The following is a 21,403-nucleotide window of genomic DNA, read 5'->3' as shown; positions in this document are numbered from 1 at the left end:
AGCTTCTAACTCTAATTTTAAGAGGGTGCTCAATGACCCCTTAATTTAACATTAGCCGTAGCATGGAAAATTACACAAATTTAGAAACATTTAATTTCCCCAGCTGTTTTTTGGCAAGTAATTATTTTATTGCAATGTATATGCATATTACTAGTGTATATGATATTATGTAGCATTGTTTTTTCAGTTCAATGTATTTTTTAACCCCCCTTCCCATACTTATGAAGTTTGGGGAGGGGTTGTTCACCCTCTTTCAGTTGAAATAGGAAGCTAAAATTCTTCCAGTATATTGTTATCCACTAGTCTAAAAATATTGAGGGGTGTCCCGTTATCTATAAGAAACTTTTTTTTTTACATGTATTTTTGAACCACCTTACTGCTCCACCTGTAGCTTTATGGACTTTTTGTCCGCCAATGAAGATGAACAAGAACCAGAAGCACAGCCTGCCCCTTATTTAATATTGCATAAAATAGCTTACAAATAGTCGAAGACTATTTTCTTTCTTATTAAGACCAGGGAAGAAACATTCAAAGTATTTCAATTCTTGGAGATGATGCTTTTACTTTTGATCTCAATGTCTAAAAAACAATTCGTTATTACTCATATTTTCAACATATACGCTCGGATTCGTAACTAAATGTGCTAATATGATCTAAAATGTTATTTATAACAATGTTGTTTTCGAAAAATATAGATATTATACCTTTTAATAAAGTACTACCTTTCTTTTTTTCTATTGGATTTTGGCTTTCTATATACAGTAAACTCCCGATTATCGGCGGTCGGATTATCCGCAGTTTGGATTATCCGCGGGGCTTTCAACACTTGTTTTTTCTTCAACGATGGTGACTTACGATTATGCTATTGCACGTTTTTAGCTTTTTCATATTTTTTTTGAATCAATGTTGTTGTTTTTCCTATAACTTTTCTGTTTGTACGAGTTTTATTCCTATTTTTTAGCTATTGTATACACCAGTATCGTTTTTTACCTCTAATTCGGATTATCCGCGGTTTCGCTTATCCGCGGTTACCGTGCCACTCTAATCCGCGGATAATCGGGAGTTTACTGTATTTCCCATATTTTACGTTTTTTTTTAAACTTATACCATAGAAAAACGTAAAATAGGGGTGAGTATTTTATTTTAAGTACAATTGTGATACATACTTTTTAAATAATGACAGTACCATTTTGATAATCCAAAAGAAAAAAAAAACATAAATGCTCTTGAGTTTGCTTTGTACCCGTATATTGAAGAATATTTGAATTAATATACACTTGCAGGAAATTATTTATCCCACATATGGTCCAAAAACCATATTCGTCTGTTGTTTATTTCCGTCCGCCACGTTGATCTGGTGTGAAGCCTTTCCAAGAAATAAAGCGAGTGAAAAAATCAATGCTCAGGGGTGAGAAAAAATGCAGACCATCTGTTGCTTTTTAATTTCTGTCCGTTTTCACAGAGCGAAAGCGCATCGGAAGCTGCCGTGCTGCCACGCATTTGAGCATCGAAATGCAGCACTCGTGCACTTGTCTGATCTAAAATATGAATATTCTGTGGCGCGCCATCTGTAGTCTCGTGGCGCAGTTACTGCGAAACTGTCCTGAGAGATCGTTCTGCCGGACCGAATTTTTTTGTCAATTTTGACCTTCCCAGTATTTGAGGGGCGTAAGACCGCTAACTTTTGATTTTAATAAAAATTATAGTTTCGATTGGATTTTTGTTGTTGAATAAAAAAGGGCATTGAACGTTTTTTGTGTTTCCAGATTAGTATCTGTTACTGTTATATAACTTGAACGAAAATGAGATTAATTTAGCTCAGGCCGAAACCAGGAGGCTAGGGGCCAGGGGGAGGGAGGGATGATGGTAATTGACTTCAGAACTTTTTCTTTTTTAGACTACCAATCCTGGAAAATGTGCATACATGTTTCTTGCATGGGGGCATGCAATTTTTTACCCCCCCCCCTTTCGTAGAAACTCTGGTTCCAGAACTGCTATTTTTAACTTAAAAAGCTGAATCTGAGAGCAGAAGTTTTATAAACATGATTTTTTTCTAAGAGAAGTTCTTACAGGAATTTTCGAAAGCGCGTTGTAATTTGTAGGTCAAAACCACAAAATTAAATTATGCTTCACAATAATACATTGTATAGGAGTCAAAGAAATGCCAGCATTACAATGCATAAATTACTAAATTCCTATCATGAAAATTATAGTTATTATTTTCTGACTCAAATATGTTTTTCATCGTCAAACAATTTGATATACGTGGCTGTTTTTATCTAACACTTCCAAGCAGGGCTGCGGGCGGAGTCGGGGGAAAAATTCTCGACTCCGTCTCTGACTCCGAGTCTTGGAATTTTAGAACCTTCGACTCCTTTACCCCAAAATCTGTCCGACTCCATGCTCTGGTATGCTTGTGTACTCGGTGGGAAAATGACGGACTCCGACTCTTTAAATTTAAAAGCCTTCGACTCCTGACTCCGACTCTTTTACCCCAAAATCGGTCCGACTTCACGACTCCCTAGCAACCGCTAGAGTTGCGAACTAAGTGAGGAACTATCCGACTCCGATAAAGCTCTAGACTAGGAATTCTGAGTAGTAGCCACTCGCTACAAGAATCACAAAAAATGGTAGATATTTTTGACTTTTATCTGCCGTTTAAAAAAATATATATGTTCAAAGCAAAAAAACGTAATCTTAATGAAGCTTGCTCCGAATTGCGTTGCCAAAGTAGAGTCGACAAATGCGCTGAACGTCTCAGTTTTCAGGATTGGAAGTGTGTTCTCGTAGCACGATAGACGATGATTTTTAACAATAAAGAAACACGTGTTTGCCATTTTTGGCGACTAAGACTTCATTTTTTGGTAGCCATTTTCTATAAAATGGTCGCCGTTAGCGTCTGGTGACCGTTAATCTAGAGCTTTAGACTCCGATTAATTTACCCCAAAATCAGTCCTACTCCAAGACTCCGACTCTTACTGCACAGCACCGACAGCATTGCGGATTCAGAGGGAAAAGGATCGACTCCAACTCCTTTGCCCCAAAATCAGTCATCCCACACCGCAGTTCCTACAAGGCCCGACTGGCTAAAAATAATGCCCTAGGCTCACAATAATTTATAGGCCTCCTGAAGGCTCTATAGCGGAATACAGTGGTTGATTTACAGGTTTAGGGCCCCCTCAGAATACATTTTTGGACCCCTTTGTCTATCACTGAACTATGTAAATCATCTATCATATGCATTTATGAATCTCCCTCGGGAACTCTCTTAATTCTGACATGGTAAGTTTGCTACTGGCAGAATGAATAAAAATTTTCGTTTGAGAATTTTTTTTTCCAATTCACAAGTCATTGGTTTTTAACTATATTTAGAAAACGTGTGTATTTTTTTGTATAGTTGCAATGTTAATTCATAATACTTTAAGTAATTTGGGGCCCTTTAGGAAGAGGGACCCCAGGCCCAGGTGGCCTGTTCGGTAATCAGGCCCCGGCCAGTCCTGTTTTCAAGTATCAGATTTGAGTTGGTTACTTTTATCTTGGGCGCCCCCCCCCCCCCCTAGAGGAATTTCTTGCCACGACTCTCTGAAAAGGATTTGCTGAATGGAAATCCGCTTGACGGAGATTCGGTCGTTGAAGGAAACAAGAGTAATCGTGAGTGACTGACTGTACGCGAAGATCGTTTTCTTGAGCGGAAGGATACTTGAGGAAAGCACCCCACGTCATCGATCGTGTTCGCAGTTTTGATGGATGAGCTTTTGATGTTCTCTGGCCTCGGGTATTCCTCTATCTCTCCGGTGCCGTAAGAAGAGGTAGCATTCAACACGACTTTGATAGCGAAATTGATTTTTAATTTCTTTAACCTCAGTGTGTGGTTCTTCCGATCGGGCACAACTAACGATGGATCATCACATACGTATCTGTATTGTGTGGGAACACAGTGTCTTGGCTTGTAGAATCCTTTTGTGGATTGGACACATTGGTCAAAATTTCTGAAAATAATTTAGTTTTGATGCTTTTTGATTGAGAATCTGAGGTTTAAGTACCTAAAATCATTTTTAAAAATCAGCGTCTTTAAGAAGAAACATAATTTTAAAAACTATTCAAAATTTCTTAATTTTGAAGTTTTTTTGAAATTATGTTTCTCTTCAAAGGCTTTGATTTTTTTAAATGATTTTAGGTGCTTAAACCTCAGTTTCTCATATATCGTCTCCGTTTCTTTTGACAGAAAAAGAAAGCCATTGTTTTCTCAAGATAAATCACCATAATAATGAGAATCAGATGCTATCAGGTTAATATTTAATGGTAAAAGGCCGTAATAATTAATTAGTTTTTAATAAGTAAAAATGAACATCGCGAGAAAATAAATTCTGTAAAACTTGTTTCTTTGCAAGCAGGGTGTTATTGCAGAGAAAATAGCAGGTCCTTGCTATAAGCTGCACCCTCACCAAAAAGCGAATCGCAAAATTCTGTAAAAGTTATTTCTCTGCTACCAGAGTGTTATTGCCGAGAAAACAGCTTATCCTTGGAACACCTTTAAAGCGCATTTATTAACTGCAACCTCATCAACAAGCGAATTGCAAATGAGTGAATTATTTAAAACTTTTTCTCTGTTAGCAAAGTATCATTGAAGGAAAAGCAACGTCCTTGCAGGAATACGTTAAAACGCGTGCATTATTTGAACCCTCACCACAAAAGCTTAAATTTTGTTGAATCAAGTTTTCGATATGAATAACAAAACAAGATTACAAAATATCTATAATTTCAGTCTTAAATATTCAAAAAGAAGTCTTAGCAAAACCAAATTACATTAGAAGTTGCTAATGACTTACGCATTATCTCGGGGATTTTTTTTTTTTTAAATTCGTAAAACACATGGTTTTTTTTCTTTCGTGTTACGACAAGTAAACTAACATGTTAAAATTAAGGATGGTCCCCTTGTGAGTAGTATCTTTTGTTCTAATGGTCAGAATGTAGTTTAATTCGGTATTTAGGTTTGTTAAAGCACTCTGAATTAATTTTTGTTATGCAGAATACGGCATTCCAATGAGAGTTTTGAAGTTAGTGCTCTTTCTGCAATGCATATAGAGTCTTAAATGAAACTTTTATTTCATTAATTTAAAAAAAAAACTTAATCGATGTTAAATGACAACTTACTTGTTTTCGCAATGCCCATGATGGCTAAGTAATTAGGAGCGTTACTTTTTGTTTTGTTTGATTTTTTTCTCTTATCTTTCCACCTCGCCAGTACTTGAGGATTTTGGGAAGTAAGGCAATGAGGTCAATGACCACTAAGTTCCTCTTGTTGCGCTCCTGAATATGGGAGAAAATGATGTAAGAGAAAAGAACAATGTCCAATTGAATAGGGTGGAGGCGGTGGATGGTCTTTACAATACTCTTTTCTAACGATTTTGTGCTTATCTCTCACGTCTAAGCCCAACAACTGCAGCTTTCGTTAAAATTTAGATTGGATTTACTTTCATTATTGGTACTGCCAATCAAAATATCCGAAGAGTTGACTGAGAAAAGGAGCTGTTACTGGCCAGTGGTTGATGATTATTCCCCAGAAACGTATCTTTATGCAGTTTTACGTGGTTACATATTTTTCTTCTAAAGTACTATTTAATTTATTTTCCGAAAATATTGCCGCATTTTTTAAAAACTTTTCTCTTTTCTTCTTTAGATTCTCGGAACATCGAGGAGAACCTCCAGGGGAGCGTCGACTCTTCCCAGATCCCCAACCTCTTCGGCAACCATGGCAACGCCAACAACGCCAACACGAATTCTAACGGCAACGCTAACAACCGGGTCACCAATCATAGTGGGCCGCAGATGCCGACCCTACAGGTGCCTAAGAAGAGCATGCTGTCGCAGCTGGGGCCCCCTCAAGACGCGCAGGGTGTGCCCCTGGGCCCCATGCCCACCAAGATGTCGCCCCAACATCAGAACCCGAACGATATGAATCCTAGTGCCAACGGCAGCAGCGGGAAGAAATATCAGTGCAAGATGTGCCCGCAGGTAAGAGCCCCAAGATTCTCTCATTTATTTATTTATTTATTTATTTACTTTGCTGCGCCACGGAACAAAATGTTCAAACGTTGCGTATGGAGCTGTCAAGCATTCCGTGCAGAGCCGTATAAGCAAGTCCTTACAGGACAAATTGGAGATAATTTTTTTAATGTCCATTTTTTACTGTTGTTTAGCGGAAAATGACTAAAAACCACTCTAAAAATCTACACACTAATTGCAAATCAGGACTCAATTGTCACGAGCATGCCTTCAACACCTGCAACAGTATCTCGCTCTTTTTGGGGAGCTACGTGTTTCATGGTAAATGCCATTGAAAAGGGATATAAGTTAGAGGAAGTGAGGCCTTTCATTCTTGAAGCAAAGATCCCAAGTCACATAATATGTAAAAAGTAAATTATTGTAATAAATCAGGTTTATTTTACTAGTTTCACGTAAAAAGTGTCCACCAATCGCCGGAGTTGAAGCACGTGACTTGGGATCTTTGCCTCAGCTTTTCCTAAGCCAGTGATTGAACTTCGCTACCTCCAGTTACAAATGCCTGCTCTGAGGTAAATATGCAGCTTTCTATCCTAAGCTTGTAGAAAAATTATTGAACAGGTTCTGAAGTTTCTCCGGAATGGTCTGAAAGTTCCGCATAAAGGAACTTCATTTTTAAAAATCAGAACTAGAATTGAAAATTCTATTACTTTCAATCAAAAATTTAAGCTCAGCCAAATCAAAACAAAAGGTTTGATTTGACTGAAAATATTTCAATACACGGATTTTTTTTTTTTTTAAATACTCTGATTGCCGTAGAGAATTTACTTATGAATTGAAATCTCATATTTGTGTTTGAAAAATAAAAATACGTATATTTCTATCTCACATTAATAACTAGCTTGTAAAGGCATGTAACGTAACGATTGCAAAATGCTAGCTGTGCGTTAATTATAACTATCAAAACTAATATTTAAGCTATGTTTCATCTCCAATAGTTTGATTATGCCATCGTAAAAATGTTTTTGTTTCTTCAATCTTGCTATTTTTATGTTTGAAGAAGCAAACCAAATCAGACTAATATATCTCAATTCCTTCAAAAGGATCCTTTGTACTTAGATTTTAATCCTTAAAGCTTTTTCTTTCTTTTTTCCCTCTATTCGATCACTGGTGGGGGAAAAAAGAATGAGATTTATGGCTGTTTTACAAACCGCACATTTTTCAGAATTTAATCTGTTGAGGAAATAGTTTTAAACGCAAAAAGTTTAGTATTTGCATGATATATTTTTTGTTGGATTTTAGTACGCTTTATTATCTTATTATCAACCAGCTACAGATTAACACCTTTGTTTTCTTTTTAAAACTTACTTCGCTTAGAAAAAAAAATCTTTATGGCTAAAATAGCCTTAAATGCATGTCATACGGAATATATTTTTAGTGAATATGGAATGCAAAATTCCTTTCTTGTGTACGAATAGGTATATTGGGTGGCCGTTTCTTTCTCCAGAATATATACACCAAACATGTTTTTATGCGGGGGAGGGACCGCATGAAAAAAAAAATTTCGAAACTTCACGAGTAGCTTTAAAAAGTTATTTTCGCAACACAGCTAAAAAAATTTTTTTTTACTCGGTGGATAGGGACCGCATAAAAAAAGTCTCACATAGAAAATAACCAAAAAACTTTCAAAATTGTAATATTTAAACGAAATCAAAATAAACCAAGTGATAATTGTTGCCGAGTAGTCGGACAAAATTTCACGAATAAGGAAATTTTTGGGAGATCACAATGGCTTCCAATCGGAGTACCTATGTCGTCACTTAAAGGTACTACCTTGCACTCGTTTTGAAAATAAGTTCGTCAATTGAATCCCAATCTGATTGAAATTTTTATATACCGCACAAATAAATAAATAAATAAATAAATAAATTTAAAAAAAATCGCATAAAAAAGACCGCATAAAAACATGTTTGAGTGCATTAGTAATATTATTGAGCTTTTGCGTCAGATCATATTTCTTCAGTTTTGTTAATGTAGGTAATTTGTGTGACATGATTGTGGAAAAAACGAGTTCTTAAACACAAAATTGTTAAGCGCTCATTTCCCAAATGTTTGGATACAATGTTTCCGACAATACAATGTTTTGCTGTTGGTTGACCATTGGTGGGTTTCTCAAATCGATTTTCAATGCGTCATAGCACTCTATTAATTAGTAATTTTTAATTTCTTAAATTACTTTTCTAAGTAAACGAGTTACAAAAAGAAAAAAAAAGAGAAAAGATTCATATTTTGTGTTTAACGGAAGAAAACTTTGTAAATCGTCGCCTCAAGGCAACAGTTGGATATCTACTGTTATTCCCGTGATATGATGTCTCACTGTTGCTCTGAGACGACGACATATAAAAAGAACGAAAAAAAAAAAATCAGTTTTTCTGTTTTAGACATAAATACTGAAGGATGTAAGTGTAAATACACAAAAAGTTTGTCCAGAACTAAACGCACCTGTTTTTCAAACATCGATTTTGTAACATAAGCCGTATCTCTCTCTCGATTGTTTTTGACTACAAATTATTTTAAAGGTTCGGAAGAAACTTGAAAACTGGTTTAAATATGAGTTATATGGAAATGTATCAAGCAAATAAGCGTAAAGAAAGAGTGAGATTTATTTCCTCAAACTGTTAGTTGTCATGTTTCAGTAGATTCGTTGAGCTTCCACGGGTCGATCTAGGTTTTTATTTTTAGGTCCGCATTTTTGTGATTTATTTTTCTTTTTGTGAAAAAATGAACAATGTTTTGGGCATATTCCCTTCATATTTTTTTGTAAAGAAAATCCGGTCATACAGCATGTTTAGGTATCATAAATCCAATTTGACATCCCTTAGGCGTAAATAACTCCACTGGGAAAGACTTGGAAGCTAGAGGGAGTTTTTTTTTTTTTTTTTGCTTTTAGTCGAATTGATTCAGTTTAAAAGTGAAGAAAGAACTGCTTTTACATAAGAAATATTGTAAAAAGTCTAATTTTAAGGTATACATTTTGTGAAGTATCCGCTTTAAGAAATGGAGTTTTGTCTAGGGACCGCAAAGCGAACTCAATTTGCGTCTGAATCGACCCCTGGCGTCGAAAAAAAAAAGTTCTGGCCAGCTCTGCGGAATCGGAAGGAAAGTGACCGAATCCGGCTCCGATCCGAAAATTTAAGAGCCTTCGACTCCGACTCCTGTACCCCAAAATCAGTCCGAATCCGAAACCGCTGGAAAATGACCAATTCCGACTCTTTTACCTCTAAATCAGCCCGACTCCGACTCCGCAACCCTATGGTTCCAGTAACCAATAAACCAGTCGGGGAAGTGAGACAGCTTTCGCTTTCTGCGTGTGGGCTATCAGTCCGTCAGTCGAGGACGGATCAATCAGTGGGTGATGACTGGAAATCATCAGAAGATATCAATCGGGAAGCAAGCACTTATCGTCGAGCTTATGCGGCGAGTTAATCTGATAAGATCAGAACATTTATCACGTTTCTTGCAATGCAATGACCCCGGCATCTGCTCAACCGTACCAGAAACCGCGTGCTGTTAGTTGGTGAATTGTGGTTATTATTAGATCTCTTGTCAAGATTTTACTTTTTTTTTTTTTTTTAATGCTCTTGGTACTGATTGAAAGCATTTTCAATTGCAACCTGTGTTATTTGTATTTGGGTTCTTGAATAAATTCCTGACCTTTATTCAATAAAACAATTAAGAGAGGATCCTGTTTAGACGGGTCAAAAAATCCATGTTTTTAATGTCATAAAATGTTAGTAAAACTATTCAAGAATATGTTGCCAAAATTTCAGTGAAAAATTCGGATTAGTTCCGATATTATGAGCACTTAAAGTGACTGTGGAGATTCGAAAACGTTCACAGCATTTTTTTTCAAACGCGTTTTTTGTCGAAACAACTTTTTTTCTCGACTGGTGAGCGTTCTAGTTCAAAGAGTTATTGACCAATCGTTCTGAAAATTTGTGTGAATATTCTTTATTTGAATATACTGTACATGAACCTAACTCTTGGATGATATTATTAATAAAAATATTTATTTTTAATGCAAGAATTGTGAAAAAAATAGTATAGAAAAACATAGCATTTTAATCTAACCCCAAAAAAGTGCAGTTTTCAATGCTTTTGATCACAATTAGGTTTTTGTTCTTAAGAAATATGTTGTTTACGAGAAAGAAAAATGATTACAGACAAAAATTAGTGCTTTGGTAATGCCCACCAGCAACAAGCTCTGATGGCGACCGTCCATGGACAGCATCTTCTAAAATCACTAATTCTGGTGGACATGAATTCAAAAATGTACAAGGGGTTCTTCAAAAGATAACTAAAATATCCTTCAAGTTTAAAGTAATTCTGATTCTCTCTTTCCTGTTGAAAAAATTAACGAAAACTATTAAAAATTTAGCCTCCTAAACTGGTTTCCCCCTTACCAATGGAACTGCAAAGAAAAAAAAAAAAGCTCTATCTTTTTGCATGATCTTGTAGATCAAGGGTCGATTCAGAAGCAAATTTGCTCCCCCTTGCTGCCCATCACAAAATTCCTTATCGTAAAAGCGGCCACTTAACCAATTTTCATATCTTAAAATTAGAACTTTCACAAAATACCAGTTGTAAAATCTGTTCTTTCATCCCTTTTAATCTCAAAATATCGATTAAAAAAAAGGAAAAAAACCTCTCCTGCTTAAAAAAATAAATAAATAAAAAATTAAAAAAAAATAGATTGGATTCGTGATGGCTAAACATGCTCTATAATACGATATGACAGGATTTGTTTCCCACTAAAAAAGCTGTATTAGAAAAATGCCCAAAAATAGCCCCTCACCCCTTTTTTTTCACAAAAAGAAAGAGTTAAGATTTTTTTTTCTTTCACAAAATGCAGACCTAGAAATAAAACCTGGAGCAACCCCTGTAACTATATTTGGGTAGAAGTATGTACTTATTTGGCTTATATCACCATTTTTGAAATTTGAATTTTTGTTCATACTTTCCTCTTCTGTTGTATTTGGTATATAAAACCAAGAACATCTTCATTACTTCACTTATGACAAAGAGTCGCCTTAAGTGTTTGCTTAATAATTTTCGTGACAGTGTCATCCACATTGTTGGCAATTTTCTTTCGAATTGTTGACAATCATCTCCGAAAAATACGGTTTATCAAGAGCGCATTTTCTGCCGCTAATGCTCTCTCCCGAGACTCATTGATTTCACAAAGAATCGACATATTTCGATTCGCCGTATAGTTTGCGATCGAAAGCTTGCGATTCATTTTTCTCCCTCTCTAGGCAAAGAAATCGGCTTTGCCGAAATCTCAAATCACGTACCATTTCTTCACGCGATGCTGAGTAAACGCTTCGCCGACATGCAAAAATTCTGTAAACAGCGGCATGTTTACTGAGCAAACACTAGTGCGCGTGCCTCCCCCTCGCACCTTCTCGCTTTCCAACCTGCTGCAGAGAAAATATTTCCCCCTCCACGCGAGGGTGACATTTCCCCGTCTGATTTTGTTTCTGTGTTAGTAAGATTCTAATAAAATGAACTGTGCGTTCAGCGCCATGTTTGCACCTGAATATCACACAACCCATTTATAGTTTTTCTTTCTTTTTTTTTTATGGGGACTTATATGCTTTTGCGTGTTGAGGGGCTTGAAGATTTGTGAAATTGATAGTTTGGGAGATGAAACAGAAGGCAAGGGCAGCAAGAAGTGTTACCACACACACATACACAAAATAATAATAATAATCAGCATACAAAACAGTTTTGTATTATTCTTTTTTTTCTTTCTAATAGGGCTGCGTTTGGCTGTTCAGTCTTTTGCAGACCTAGTGCTATCCCCTGATACGGCATTCAGTCTTTCATGTGCTACCACGGCACCGATGTCAGTGGCAGAGATAATTTTGGCGATCTGTTTCCCACCAGATAAGAGCACCTAAGCGTTCTTCGATGCGAAACTGCACCTTTTGGATTGAATTTTGCCATGAGCATTCAAAAGTTTAATATTATTTTTCTTTTCCATCTTGCGTTTTTTTTTTTTTCTTTTCTTTTTTTTTTTTTTTCAAAGTTTAAAATACTGTTTTCTCTGAAGATTTTGTTTTTGCATCGAAAAACATACATGCGGATTAAGGTTAAAATTCACGAAGTTTTAAGTTAAGAGGTATAGTTTCGCTCTGATAAAAAAATGTTTGATCTTGGTAGAGCTCATTTATGTTTGGATTTTATAAGAGGAGATATTCTTTTGCTGGTACAACGCCAATAATCGTTATCGGCAACGCAAAACGGTTTTTCTCACCCGTATTTTAATAAATGAAATCGTTTAAGCCGAAGCCTATCCGAAGTGAACTTTTCAGAGCTAGACATTTATCATCTTGGATATTTGCACTTTTAAGGTAACACTTGTCATTTCACAAAATTTGAACAATTGTAAAAGAGAAAATAAAAACAACAACAAAATAATGCAGCTATAATAAAAATAAACATCCCCATTCATCTTTGATTTCCTTTCATCCCTATATTATAATATTTGTGTAGTATTTCTGTAGACATTCATACTGTTCTCTGAGCATAATGCTGCGTCAATTAAAAAGTAAAATCTTCGTATTCAGAGTTAAGTGTAGTTTAGTCGCTAATAGTTTTAAAGATTATTCTAATGATTTTTTTGAACTTGAATTTCAAGAAAACTACATTCAGTCCGTTCGTTTCTGTAACAACAGAATGATATTCAAAGTAAACTGATTTGGGCATTAAATGGCGGCTGGCGCTGAATCTACAGAAAAATCCCTTCCAAAACCGTTATCTCTCATGATCTTTTCTGATTCCTCTTCGGAGTCTTGATCTTCCTGTTAAAGATCCGTTTTCAATTTTCGAACCAGTTGACTACAATAAAGGGATCGTTAAATGTTCGCATTATTCAAGAGAACTTAATTCATAAATGAAATCCATGTTAGGTATTTAATATGTTGTTGCTCTCATCGGAATTTCATTTTGTTATTTTAACCCTCAAAACATGTTCTCGATATTTCTGTTGAAAATTTGGATACCCTTTCCGTGATTACTGTAATTAGAATAAAATTTCATTCAAGGTTAATACTTGAGAAAACGAGGATTCGGTTTTATTAGCTACAAGGGTTTTAAGAACTTGCTGTTCTTAATGTAAGATGATACACCAAATCTCTTTTGTGTCTTGAATCTAATTTTGATACAGGTCTTCATTCCTTTGTCGATTCTTCGAGAAGAAAAAAGAAAAAAAAGAAAAGAAAATAATTAAAAATAAATAAAATTAAATGAGTAAATAAATAAACATCCTCATTTTATATAATAGCCGATGATCGAATAACGCGCGTGATTCAACAATGAAAATTCGCGCCATGGGATGGTAATTTGATAAATTTTTTTGGTAATGTTTAACATGCAGGGAAAGGCTTCACTGTGACAAGGCTGAACTTGATCCGGTAACTTAACTGTTTTACTGGTAAGTCTGTGTCATTTTAGGGGGAAAGAAGAAACAAAAAAAAAAAAAAGTCAACAACGAATGCTACCTGCTGGAGTTTCGGGTTTATCCACTGGAGTTAGGGTTACAATTTCAACTATCAAAATATCACCAAACGGGCAATGGCTTCGTTCAAATGCAGAAGCAATTTTCACTCGTCAGACCTTGACGAGAGATTTTCTAGTAATTAATAATAATTCCCTGCATTATTATAAAAATCGAGCTGTAATGTCAGCCGGATAAGAAAAAAATAAACTGTAAAATTAAGTTGGTGAGACACAAGTCTTGAAATACGAAATTGCGATTTTCTGCAATTTTTGAGGAATCGTCGAGGTAAACAGATTCTTTTGCAATCTCTGTTTTGTATCGCTTAAAGTCACCAATGAATTTTATTTACAGTTGTAAAGGGCATGATGCAAACGGATTACTAGAAAAATTGTTTTAAGGACTTCTTAATTTTAACTTCACCATGAATCGATGACAATTCAAAGTTCAATTTGAAACTTATTGGTGTCTTGTATTGTACGCTTTGAATAAATATGTAAATATAAGTTTTTCAAAATGTAAAATAAAAAATAACAACGTCGAATAGCACAAATTGCAGATTACTACGGACGTGCGTTTCGGCGTTATAAGAAACGCTGAAACACGCGTCTGCAATTTGTGCTATTTGTTTATTAACGTTGTTATTTCTTATTTTACTTTTTATGCACAAAGGCATTCAACATACAAAATGTAATTTAAAAACTCAATGAAATATTTTTTTTCTCATGGTTGTTTTTGCTATACTTTCATCTCATTCTATTTAACTGTTTGTCAAGAAGTTTGTAGGAAACGTTGAAATATTTATGGGTCATTAGACTTTAAAAATAAATAAATAATATTAAAAAAAAAAGAAAAATTAATTTGAATTTTGACATCTTGACTTCAAATTATATGTTTTTCGCAATCACTAGTGTGTGTATGTAGGCGTGTGTGTTTGTGTGTGCGGGTGATATGTGTGTTTGTGTGTAGGGGGTATGTGTATGTGTGTAGGCATGTGTGTTTGTGTCTGTGTGCTGGCATAAGTGTGTGGATAGTTGTGTGTATGAATGTGTGTGTGTGGGAGGGTGGTATGTGTGTGTAGGCATAAGTGTTTGTGTCTGTGTGTAGGCATGAATGTGTGGGTAGTTGTGTGTATGTGTGTGGAGGTGTATATGTTTGTGTGTGTGTGTATGTGTGCGTGTGTGTGTGTGTAGTTGTGTATGTATGCGCGTGTATGTAGGACATGGATGCAACCTTGAGACGGCTTTCGCTATAGGAGCAGCATCGTGAGGACCCATGAAAGCAATAAGCAATCGTGATTGCTCAAAAAAGTTGAGATTGAAAAAATAAAATTTAGAAAGCTGGAGGGGGCAAGTGGAGAGGGAAGGAGGAAAATAAATGAACCCTTTTTTAGGGAATTCAACGACTTAGAAAATTCGTTCCTAGTAAAGTGGTATTGGAGCTGAAATTACTAAAATGCGTAACGACAATAGATACTTTTGTCGTAAAAAGATTGAGATATAATTTACAGTCGGATCTCGATAGCTCGAAGCTTATAACTCGAATATTCCTTCATTTTAAAGCTTTTATTGGGTCCTAAACTCTTGAGACTATTGTGGAAACCTTCCATAGCTCTAACTACCATTAACGCGAACATTTTAGCCGGTTCCTTGGGACTTCGAGTTTTCAAAAGTTGTTTGTATTTTGTTAAATAATTCATAATTCACTTTTTGTTTCATTTTCCGTAATGTTGTTTATTGACTCAAACGGCTAAATGACACTAGATCTATCTAAAGATTAGCTAAAAAGAAATTAAATTTTCCTATAGAAATAAGCAATTAAATAATTAGATAATAAATGCAAATAAGGTTACTGTGTTTGAAAAAATGAGATTTTGTTTAGGCGTTTATTGAAATCTTAACACCAATTTATGGGGAGAAAAAATTACTCTCAGGAGTGAAATTAATCACTGATGCGATGACCGTTTGAAAAACCTGTTAATTTCTAAAAAATATACCTTGTGTTTATTCGAGATTTGCGAAGTGTTTGTTTGCAGGAAATAATTCACATGAAAGCCTTTTAGCTAGAGTAGTTTCCTCTGTACAGTCTGCAAATATTAGGAAAATCAGACGTGACAGGACTTAGTCAAAATAATTTGAGTCCATTTATTTATCAGTTAAAGAAAAAAGTTAAATATATTTATTTAAAATCTTTGAAACATTTTTTTAATGCTGTTAAGAGTTGAGAAATACTATTTCAAAAAATTCATTTTTTATGTCCAATGTCTGTGGTGAAGAAGAAATGAAAAAGAAGTTTAAATTGTGAAAGTATTTAAATTAATTTTTTTTAAAACTTCCCAAAAAATTTTAAAAACCCAAAAGTGGGCTAAATAATGGGTTTTTTTAAATGGGTTTTTTTCAAAAAAAACCCATTGGGTCCGACCCAATTGGGTCCAATCCGGCCAACCCTGAAACATTGCGTATATAGCATTCGTTCTCAAAATTTTCCCACTCGCGGCATCCTTTGAACAGTTGGAATTTTTTGACGGCATCCTTGTCTATAGTAGGTTATACATATATTGATACCGTGAACACTTCGTGGCACTCTTTACTTCTCCCTGCGGCATCCCTGGATGCCGCTTAACCCACTGACAGGGGCGCCGCAATTGGAGATCACTGTTCCTTATTCCACAACTTTTGTCTGACGACTCAGTAAAATCATCATCATACAGCAAAAATTGGAGTTCTGTTTGGCAAACTTATCATCATTCTGCAAAATTTTTAGTTCCCGGCAATATTTGGAGTTCTATTCGGGGCGCCTCTGTTTTGGGAATCCCTGCTCCAACATATTTGGAGCCATTTGTAGTGTGTTTTGTGGAATGTTTGATACATCTGTTATCGTGGGCATCTATCTCCCTTCTACGTTTTCGTCAATCCCGTTTTGTAGAAGTATCGGTAAAATAAAAAGGGGGATATTCTTGTGTCTTACCGTCTCTCCGCTTTCTTGCTGCATTGTAGAAAGAAAGGGGGAGAAATAGACCAGCGTCGTAAAAATTTTACGGCCCGCTATTGGAAAAAATCAATCACGCGATCGCAGACTCCATTGTGGTGCGGAATCTATCAATGTGTGACAAATTCCGGAATGAAAATCGTGCGCACGCTGTTCTCGGAAATGACACGAAATGCGTGGCCATAAATTTGTTTTTAAGACTCCCGGGCGCAGAAGCTCGAGACAAAGGTACACTGTGCTTCTCTTTTTTCTGGTTTTTTCGCTCGCTTGCACGACGCATGCGCCAAAGAAAAACGAAGGAAAGAAGCGCCCGTTAGTGTGGGCTTCCCTGTAACGAATTCAAAGAAGCTTTTGTGTATTTTTTTTTTCTTTTTCTTTTTTTGTGTTTGGTCAGCGCTACGTAGGAAAAACGACATTTCCTTATTAAAAAATATAATGTTAGTCGTGCATTAAGATAACACGTGGGATTATTTTCTATCTTTATGTTGCATCTCCTTCTTAGGGGAGGGAGAAAAAAACGAATAAATATGAATATGGTGTGGTAATTTGGTAATTATATGTTTTTTATTACGTAACTATATTCGCCTCTTGGAGACTAGTTGGCTCAGCGTTTTTCTGTCTTTTATTTTCAATTACTTTCTTCGCCATTTTATTCTACTTTTACATGGAACGCTTTCATTCTAAAGAGCAAAGAACTAAAGGTTGTTCAATGGGTTCATTGAAAAATTAAAACATATCTCAATATTTTTTAAATGTTTGGAGAAGCGCTAAGAGATAAAATGCATCCTTAGGCGAACTTCTCACATGGGTATCGTACATAGGCAGAGAGAAAAATGCATAAACTCAAAAACTCATTTGATAAACAAAAAGCACATTTTTTTTTCAATGAAATGTGAACCAGCGGGTTCGCGAATTAAAAAAAAAAAAAGACATTTTTTGTGCATTCCGTATTGAATGCATTTAAGCTGTACTAAAAAGAGTCATTGCTAATACGACAACTAAAGTTAGTGATGTAGAACTAAAATATAGTTTTCCCTTTTTACTTTATCATACTTTGTACTAATTATTTTTTCTTTTTTCTTCCTCGTTCGAAATAAGGTAAGTTCAGTGGACTCGCGTTACAACGCGATGTGACTTACTCGAAACGGATACAACGCGAGTTTTTCACAAGTAATATATTTCAGAGTTCACTCGAACTTTTCGCCCCCAACACGAGAATTTTCGGAAGCAAAATTTTGGACTTAAGTATCGTCTTCCTTATTGGTTACTAAATTGTGACTTCGGGAACGGATTCTCATCCTTTTAGTATCTCTCACTACTTCATATGGAAATTATTGTTCATGAACACAAAAAGAAGATAAGTACGGAAATTGAATCGTATGGTTTATTTCACTGTTTTTGCTACCTTACTTTTTTTATTTATAAATTACTAATAATATTAGTAAAGATATCTAGCAACAAATATTCATCTATTATTGCTCAATAACATTGTTATTGCTCAATAACAATAATAGATGAATTTTTATTATTACATTGTTTTATTGTTCGGAGCTTAAAAGTTAAAGTAATAAAAACAGTTACTTAGAATATTTTTTGAAATTGTGTAAAATTTGATAACCAACTGATATGATCGTTTATTTATAAATAGCACAAAAACTTGCCATTGAATATATTTTGTTCGAGCATAAACTTGCCAACCAACGAATTTCCTTTTTCGTTTTTTGACTGCAGATTATTGGTCTATTTGAGGTTTGAGTTCTGATTTCATGTGCAGCTACTATTTAATTGTAAGCAACGTTATGAATTAGAATAGTTTGGTCTTTTGTGTTTGACGAAATCTTGGTCTCATAAAAACAAAGCATTTTTTTTTCTCTTTTTTTTCTTCCTTCATTTTTCTCATTTCAAAAATAATCTTGAAACTGGCAAGTGTCTATAAACTTCTGTAAACTAAAAGTCGATATTTTTCATTGAGCTGTTAAGTTCCTCAGTTCGTGACTACACTCTACCATATTTTTCAAATGCTGAAAAATCCTCAAGATGTATTTTGTTTCATCTTTAAATAATTTGGTGTGTATCGATAGTTTGATGTGTCTATATGGATTTTTTTTCTGCTCGCAATAAGTGTTTTTTTGTTTTAAAAACCATTCTTGTGTATTTGTATATTATTTTAATTAAACGTTAGCGGATTTGAAGTTTGTTTCGACTCCGCTAACGTCTAAATATCTTGTACCAGCCACACCATGCCTTGTCTTTGTAAGTTGTCGAGTGTTTAGCTGCAGATGAAAACCTGCCTTGTTAGATAACTTTTTTTTTCTGAATCGCTTCTTTAATGAAACGAGTCGCGGATTCTAACTTTCCAAATCTTTTTCTTAACTACCAAAAAGAACAAAAATCAGATTTATAACTCAGTCGGGCTCTAGACATTATTGGCCTGGTGTGGCAGGCCGTTAAATCGGCTTATAAAACGGGATTCTCTATGTTTTTCGGAATAAAAATTAAAAAGTTAATTGTCTGGACCAACCTGCAATTGACTCTGCTCTGTCTGTTTTGCAGATCTTTGGGTCCAAGGCAGACCTGCAGCTACACACTCAGATTCACATGCGCAATGCCAAACCCTACAAGTGCTCTCAGTGCTCGAAGACGTTTGCCAACTCCTCATACCTGTCCCAGCACACCAGGATCCACCTGGGAATCAAGCCCTACCGCTGCGAGATCTGCCACCGCAAGTTCACGCAGCTGTCGCACCTCCAGCAGCACATCCGGACGCACACCGGCGACAAGCCGTACAAGTGTCGCTACCCCAACTGCAACAAGGCCTTCTCGCAGCTCTCCAACCTGCAGTCCCACTCCAGATGCCACCAGACCGATAAGCCCTACAAGTGCAACAGCTGCTACAAGTGCTTCACCGAGGAGTCGGCGCTCCTCGAACACATCCCCAAGCACAAGGAGTCCAAGCACCTCAAGACGCACATCTGCCAGTTCTGCGGCAAGTCCTACACCCAAGAAACCTACCTCGCGAAGCACATGCAGAAACACGCCGACCGGATGGACAAGCACCACAGTATGATGTCAGCCATGCTGGGGGGTCCAATCCAGCCCTTCCAGCCGGAGGTTCTCTGGCAGAAGGCCATCCACCAGGCAAAGGCCGCCGAGGCCGCGGGAATGGACCCCGAGTCCGCAGGGTCCTCCGTGGCCGCGATGGCCGCCGTGGCTATAGCCTCCTCGCAGAGACTCATGGACCCCTCTAGACTGGACAACAGTGAGCAGGAGAACCGCATGAACAACAGCAATAACAATACCTGCAACGACCACAATGACCTCATGCCTACTAGTCAGGGACTGTACGACGCGCAGCCCTCCATGGTCATGACCAGCAGTGGGGGCGGAAAGTCGTCTTCGGCCTTCACTCCCATCCAGACAGGGTTGCTGCCTATCAGCCCCGGTGGGGGCGGAGGAAGGACACCCTACTTCCCTTATGCCGAATCCATCAACTTCAAGAACTCACACTCGCCGGACGTCAAGTCCATGCACGGACCATCCTTTCCCAACCAACTCATTTCGCTGAAACAGATCCGGAGCTACGCGTCCATGCCGGGCATGTCGGGGGTTGACCACCCCATCAGTCTGAAGGGAAAAGGTGGTGGACCCAACTGACCCTTTTCTTTGACTGACTCCTGGGAAACTTGTTTTTCTTGAAAAAGAAAATAGCAAAGGGGTCCGTCACAGTCGCTAAAGCCCAGTTCCTAGCAAAATTCGGCATCCTTTCATCTTTCCACTGATTTAATAAAGCCTTCTTCACACATGGCTTGAAATACAGAATCATGTTTAATGTCCATCGTCATTCGCCATATTCAGTAAGTTAAGGAGGAAGATTTTTGCAGCTGTTGCCCGTGTGAAGTCATAAAAACATCGCATAATTTCATTATATATCGTCATAAATACAATGTATAAATTAATTTTACATCAGCCACCGCAGCTCGACGACTTTGCTCATAGTAAACATGAATTGAAGTTGATGACACAACTCAATAGCATTCATTTTCCTTTCATGCATAGACTTTCTTCGTGTTGGGAACTGGGAATTGGCAAATGCGTTGTCTCCATCAGAACATGACCATGAGGATCTGATGGTGTATCTTCAAATGTGCTTCTGTCAGAGTTGCTGGAACTGAAAAGAACTCGTCTTACGGAGAAAAGAATCATTTGTGAAGTACTAAGCCTATGGAGCTTCGATTTTGGAATTCGACTATTCTAGGGGTTCGAAAATCATTTATGTTCAAAGATCATGGTAATAGGATAGAAGCCATGTAGTCGAACTCGAGCATTTTCAGTACAAAAGTTTAGTATTACGAAACCCGGGAAAAAATATTTTTATTTAGTGCTGTCCAGTCTGTGGTCAAAATATACTCAAATAAATTGTGACTTTTACTTGGAGGTAAAAAAAAATCTATACATCTAATTTAATAAAAGAAAAAACCTGTATGAGCATGTACATATTTTAATTTCATGTAAATAAGCGATCCAAGTGCTCAGTGACTTTGTAGACTTTTCCAGTGTTTGGTTTTTATTTGTATGTAGTATGTGCAATGGTGTAGTGTGTCAATACGCGATCAAATCACATTTATCGAATTGCCGGTGGATTTCAATTTCGTGAGCTTGCTGTGTGAGTCACTCACTGGGTAGAAATGTCTTCTGAAAGTGGAAATGCGCCAAATGGATTCAAAATTTTTATTTGTCCTCTTATTTATTTACTTTTAATCTTCTTGTGGATAATCAGTTTCAAAACACATGCGGAAAGGGCTCTTCAGCTTTAAAAAACTTACATGGACACTGACTTCGTATTTCTTGACT

General features: G+C 36.4%; 1 protein-coding gene across 1 annotated transcript in view; it reads left to right on the top strand.

Annotated features, from left to right (window-relative positions):
* LOC129222121 (zinc finger protein rotund-like) overlaps positions 1–20,223 on the top strand; it is a 109,938-nt gene extending 89,715 nt beyond the window's left edge. The window contains exons 2-3 of the mRNA XM_054856570.1: positions 5,681–6,015; positions 19,106–20,223. Coding sequence (XP_054712545.1) covers positions 5,681–6,015; positions 19,106–20,206 — 1,436 coding nt within the window. The 3' untranslated portion in view covers positions 20,207–20,223. The remainder of the gene's footprint in view (positions 1–5,680; positions 6,016–19,105) is intronic.
* The last annotated feature ends 1,180 nt before the right edge of the window (positions 20,224–21,403 follow it).

Source organism: Uloborus diversus, chromosome 5 (genome assembly GCF_026930045.1).
Source record: "Uloborus diversus isolate 005 chromosome 5, Udiv.v.3.1, whole genome shotgun sequence".
NCBI lineage: Eukaryota > Metazoa > Arthropoda > Arachnida > Araneae > Uloboridae > Uloborus > Uloborus diversus.
The sequence above is the reverse complement of the archived record's forward strand: the minus strand, read 5'-3'. Positions and strand labels throughout refer to the sequence as shown.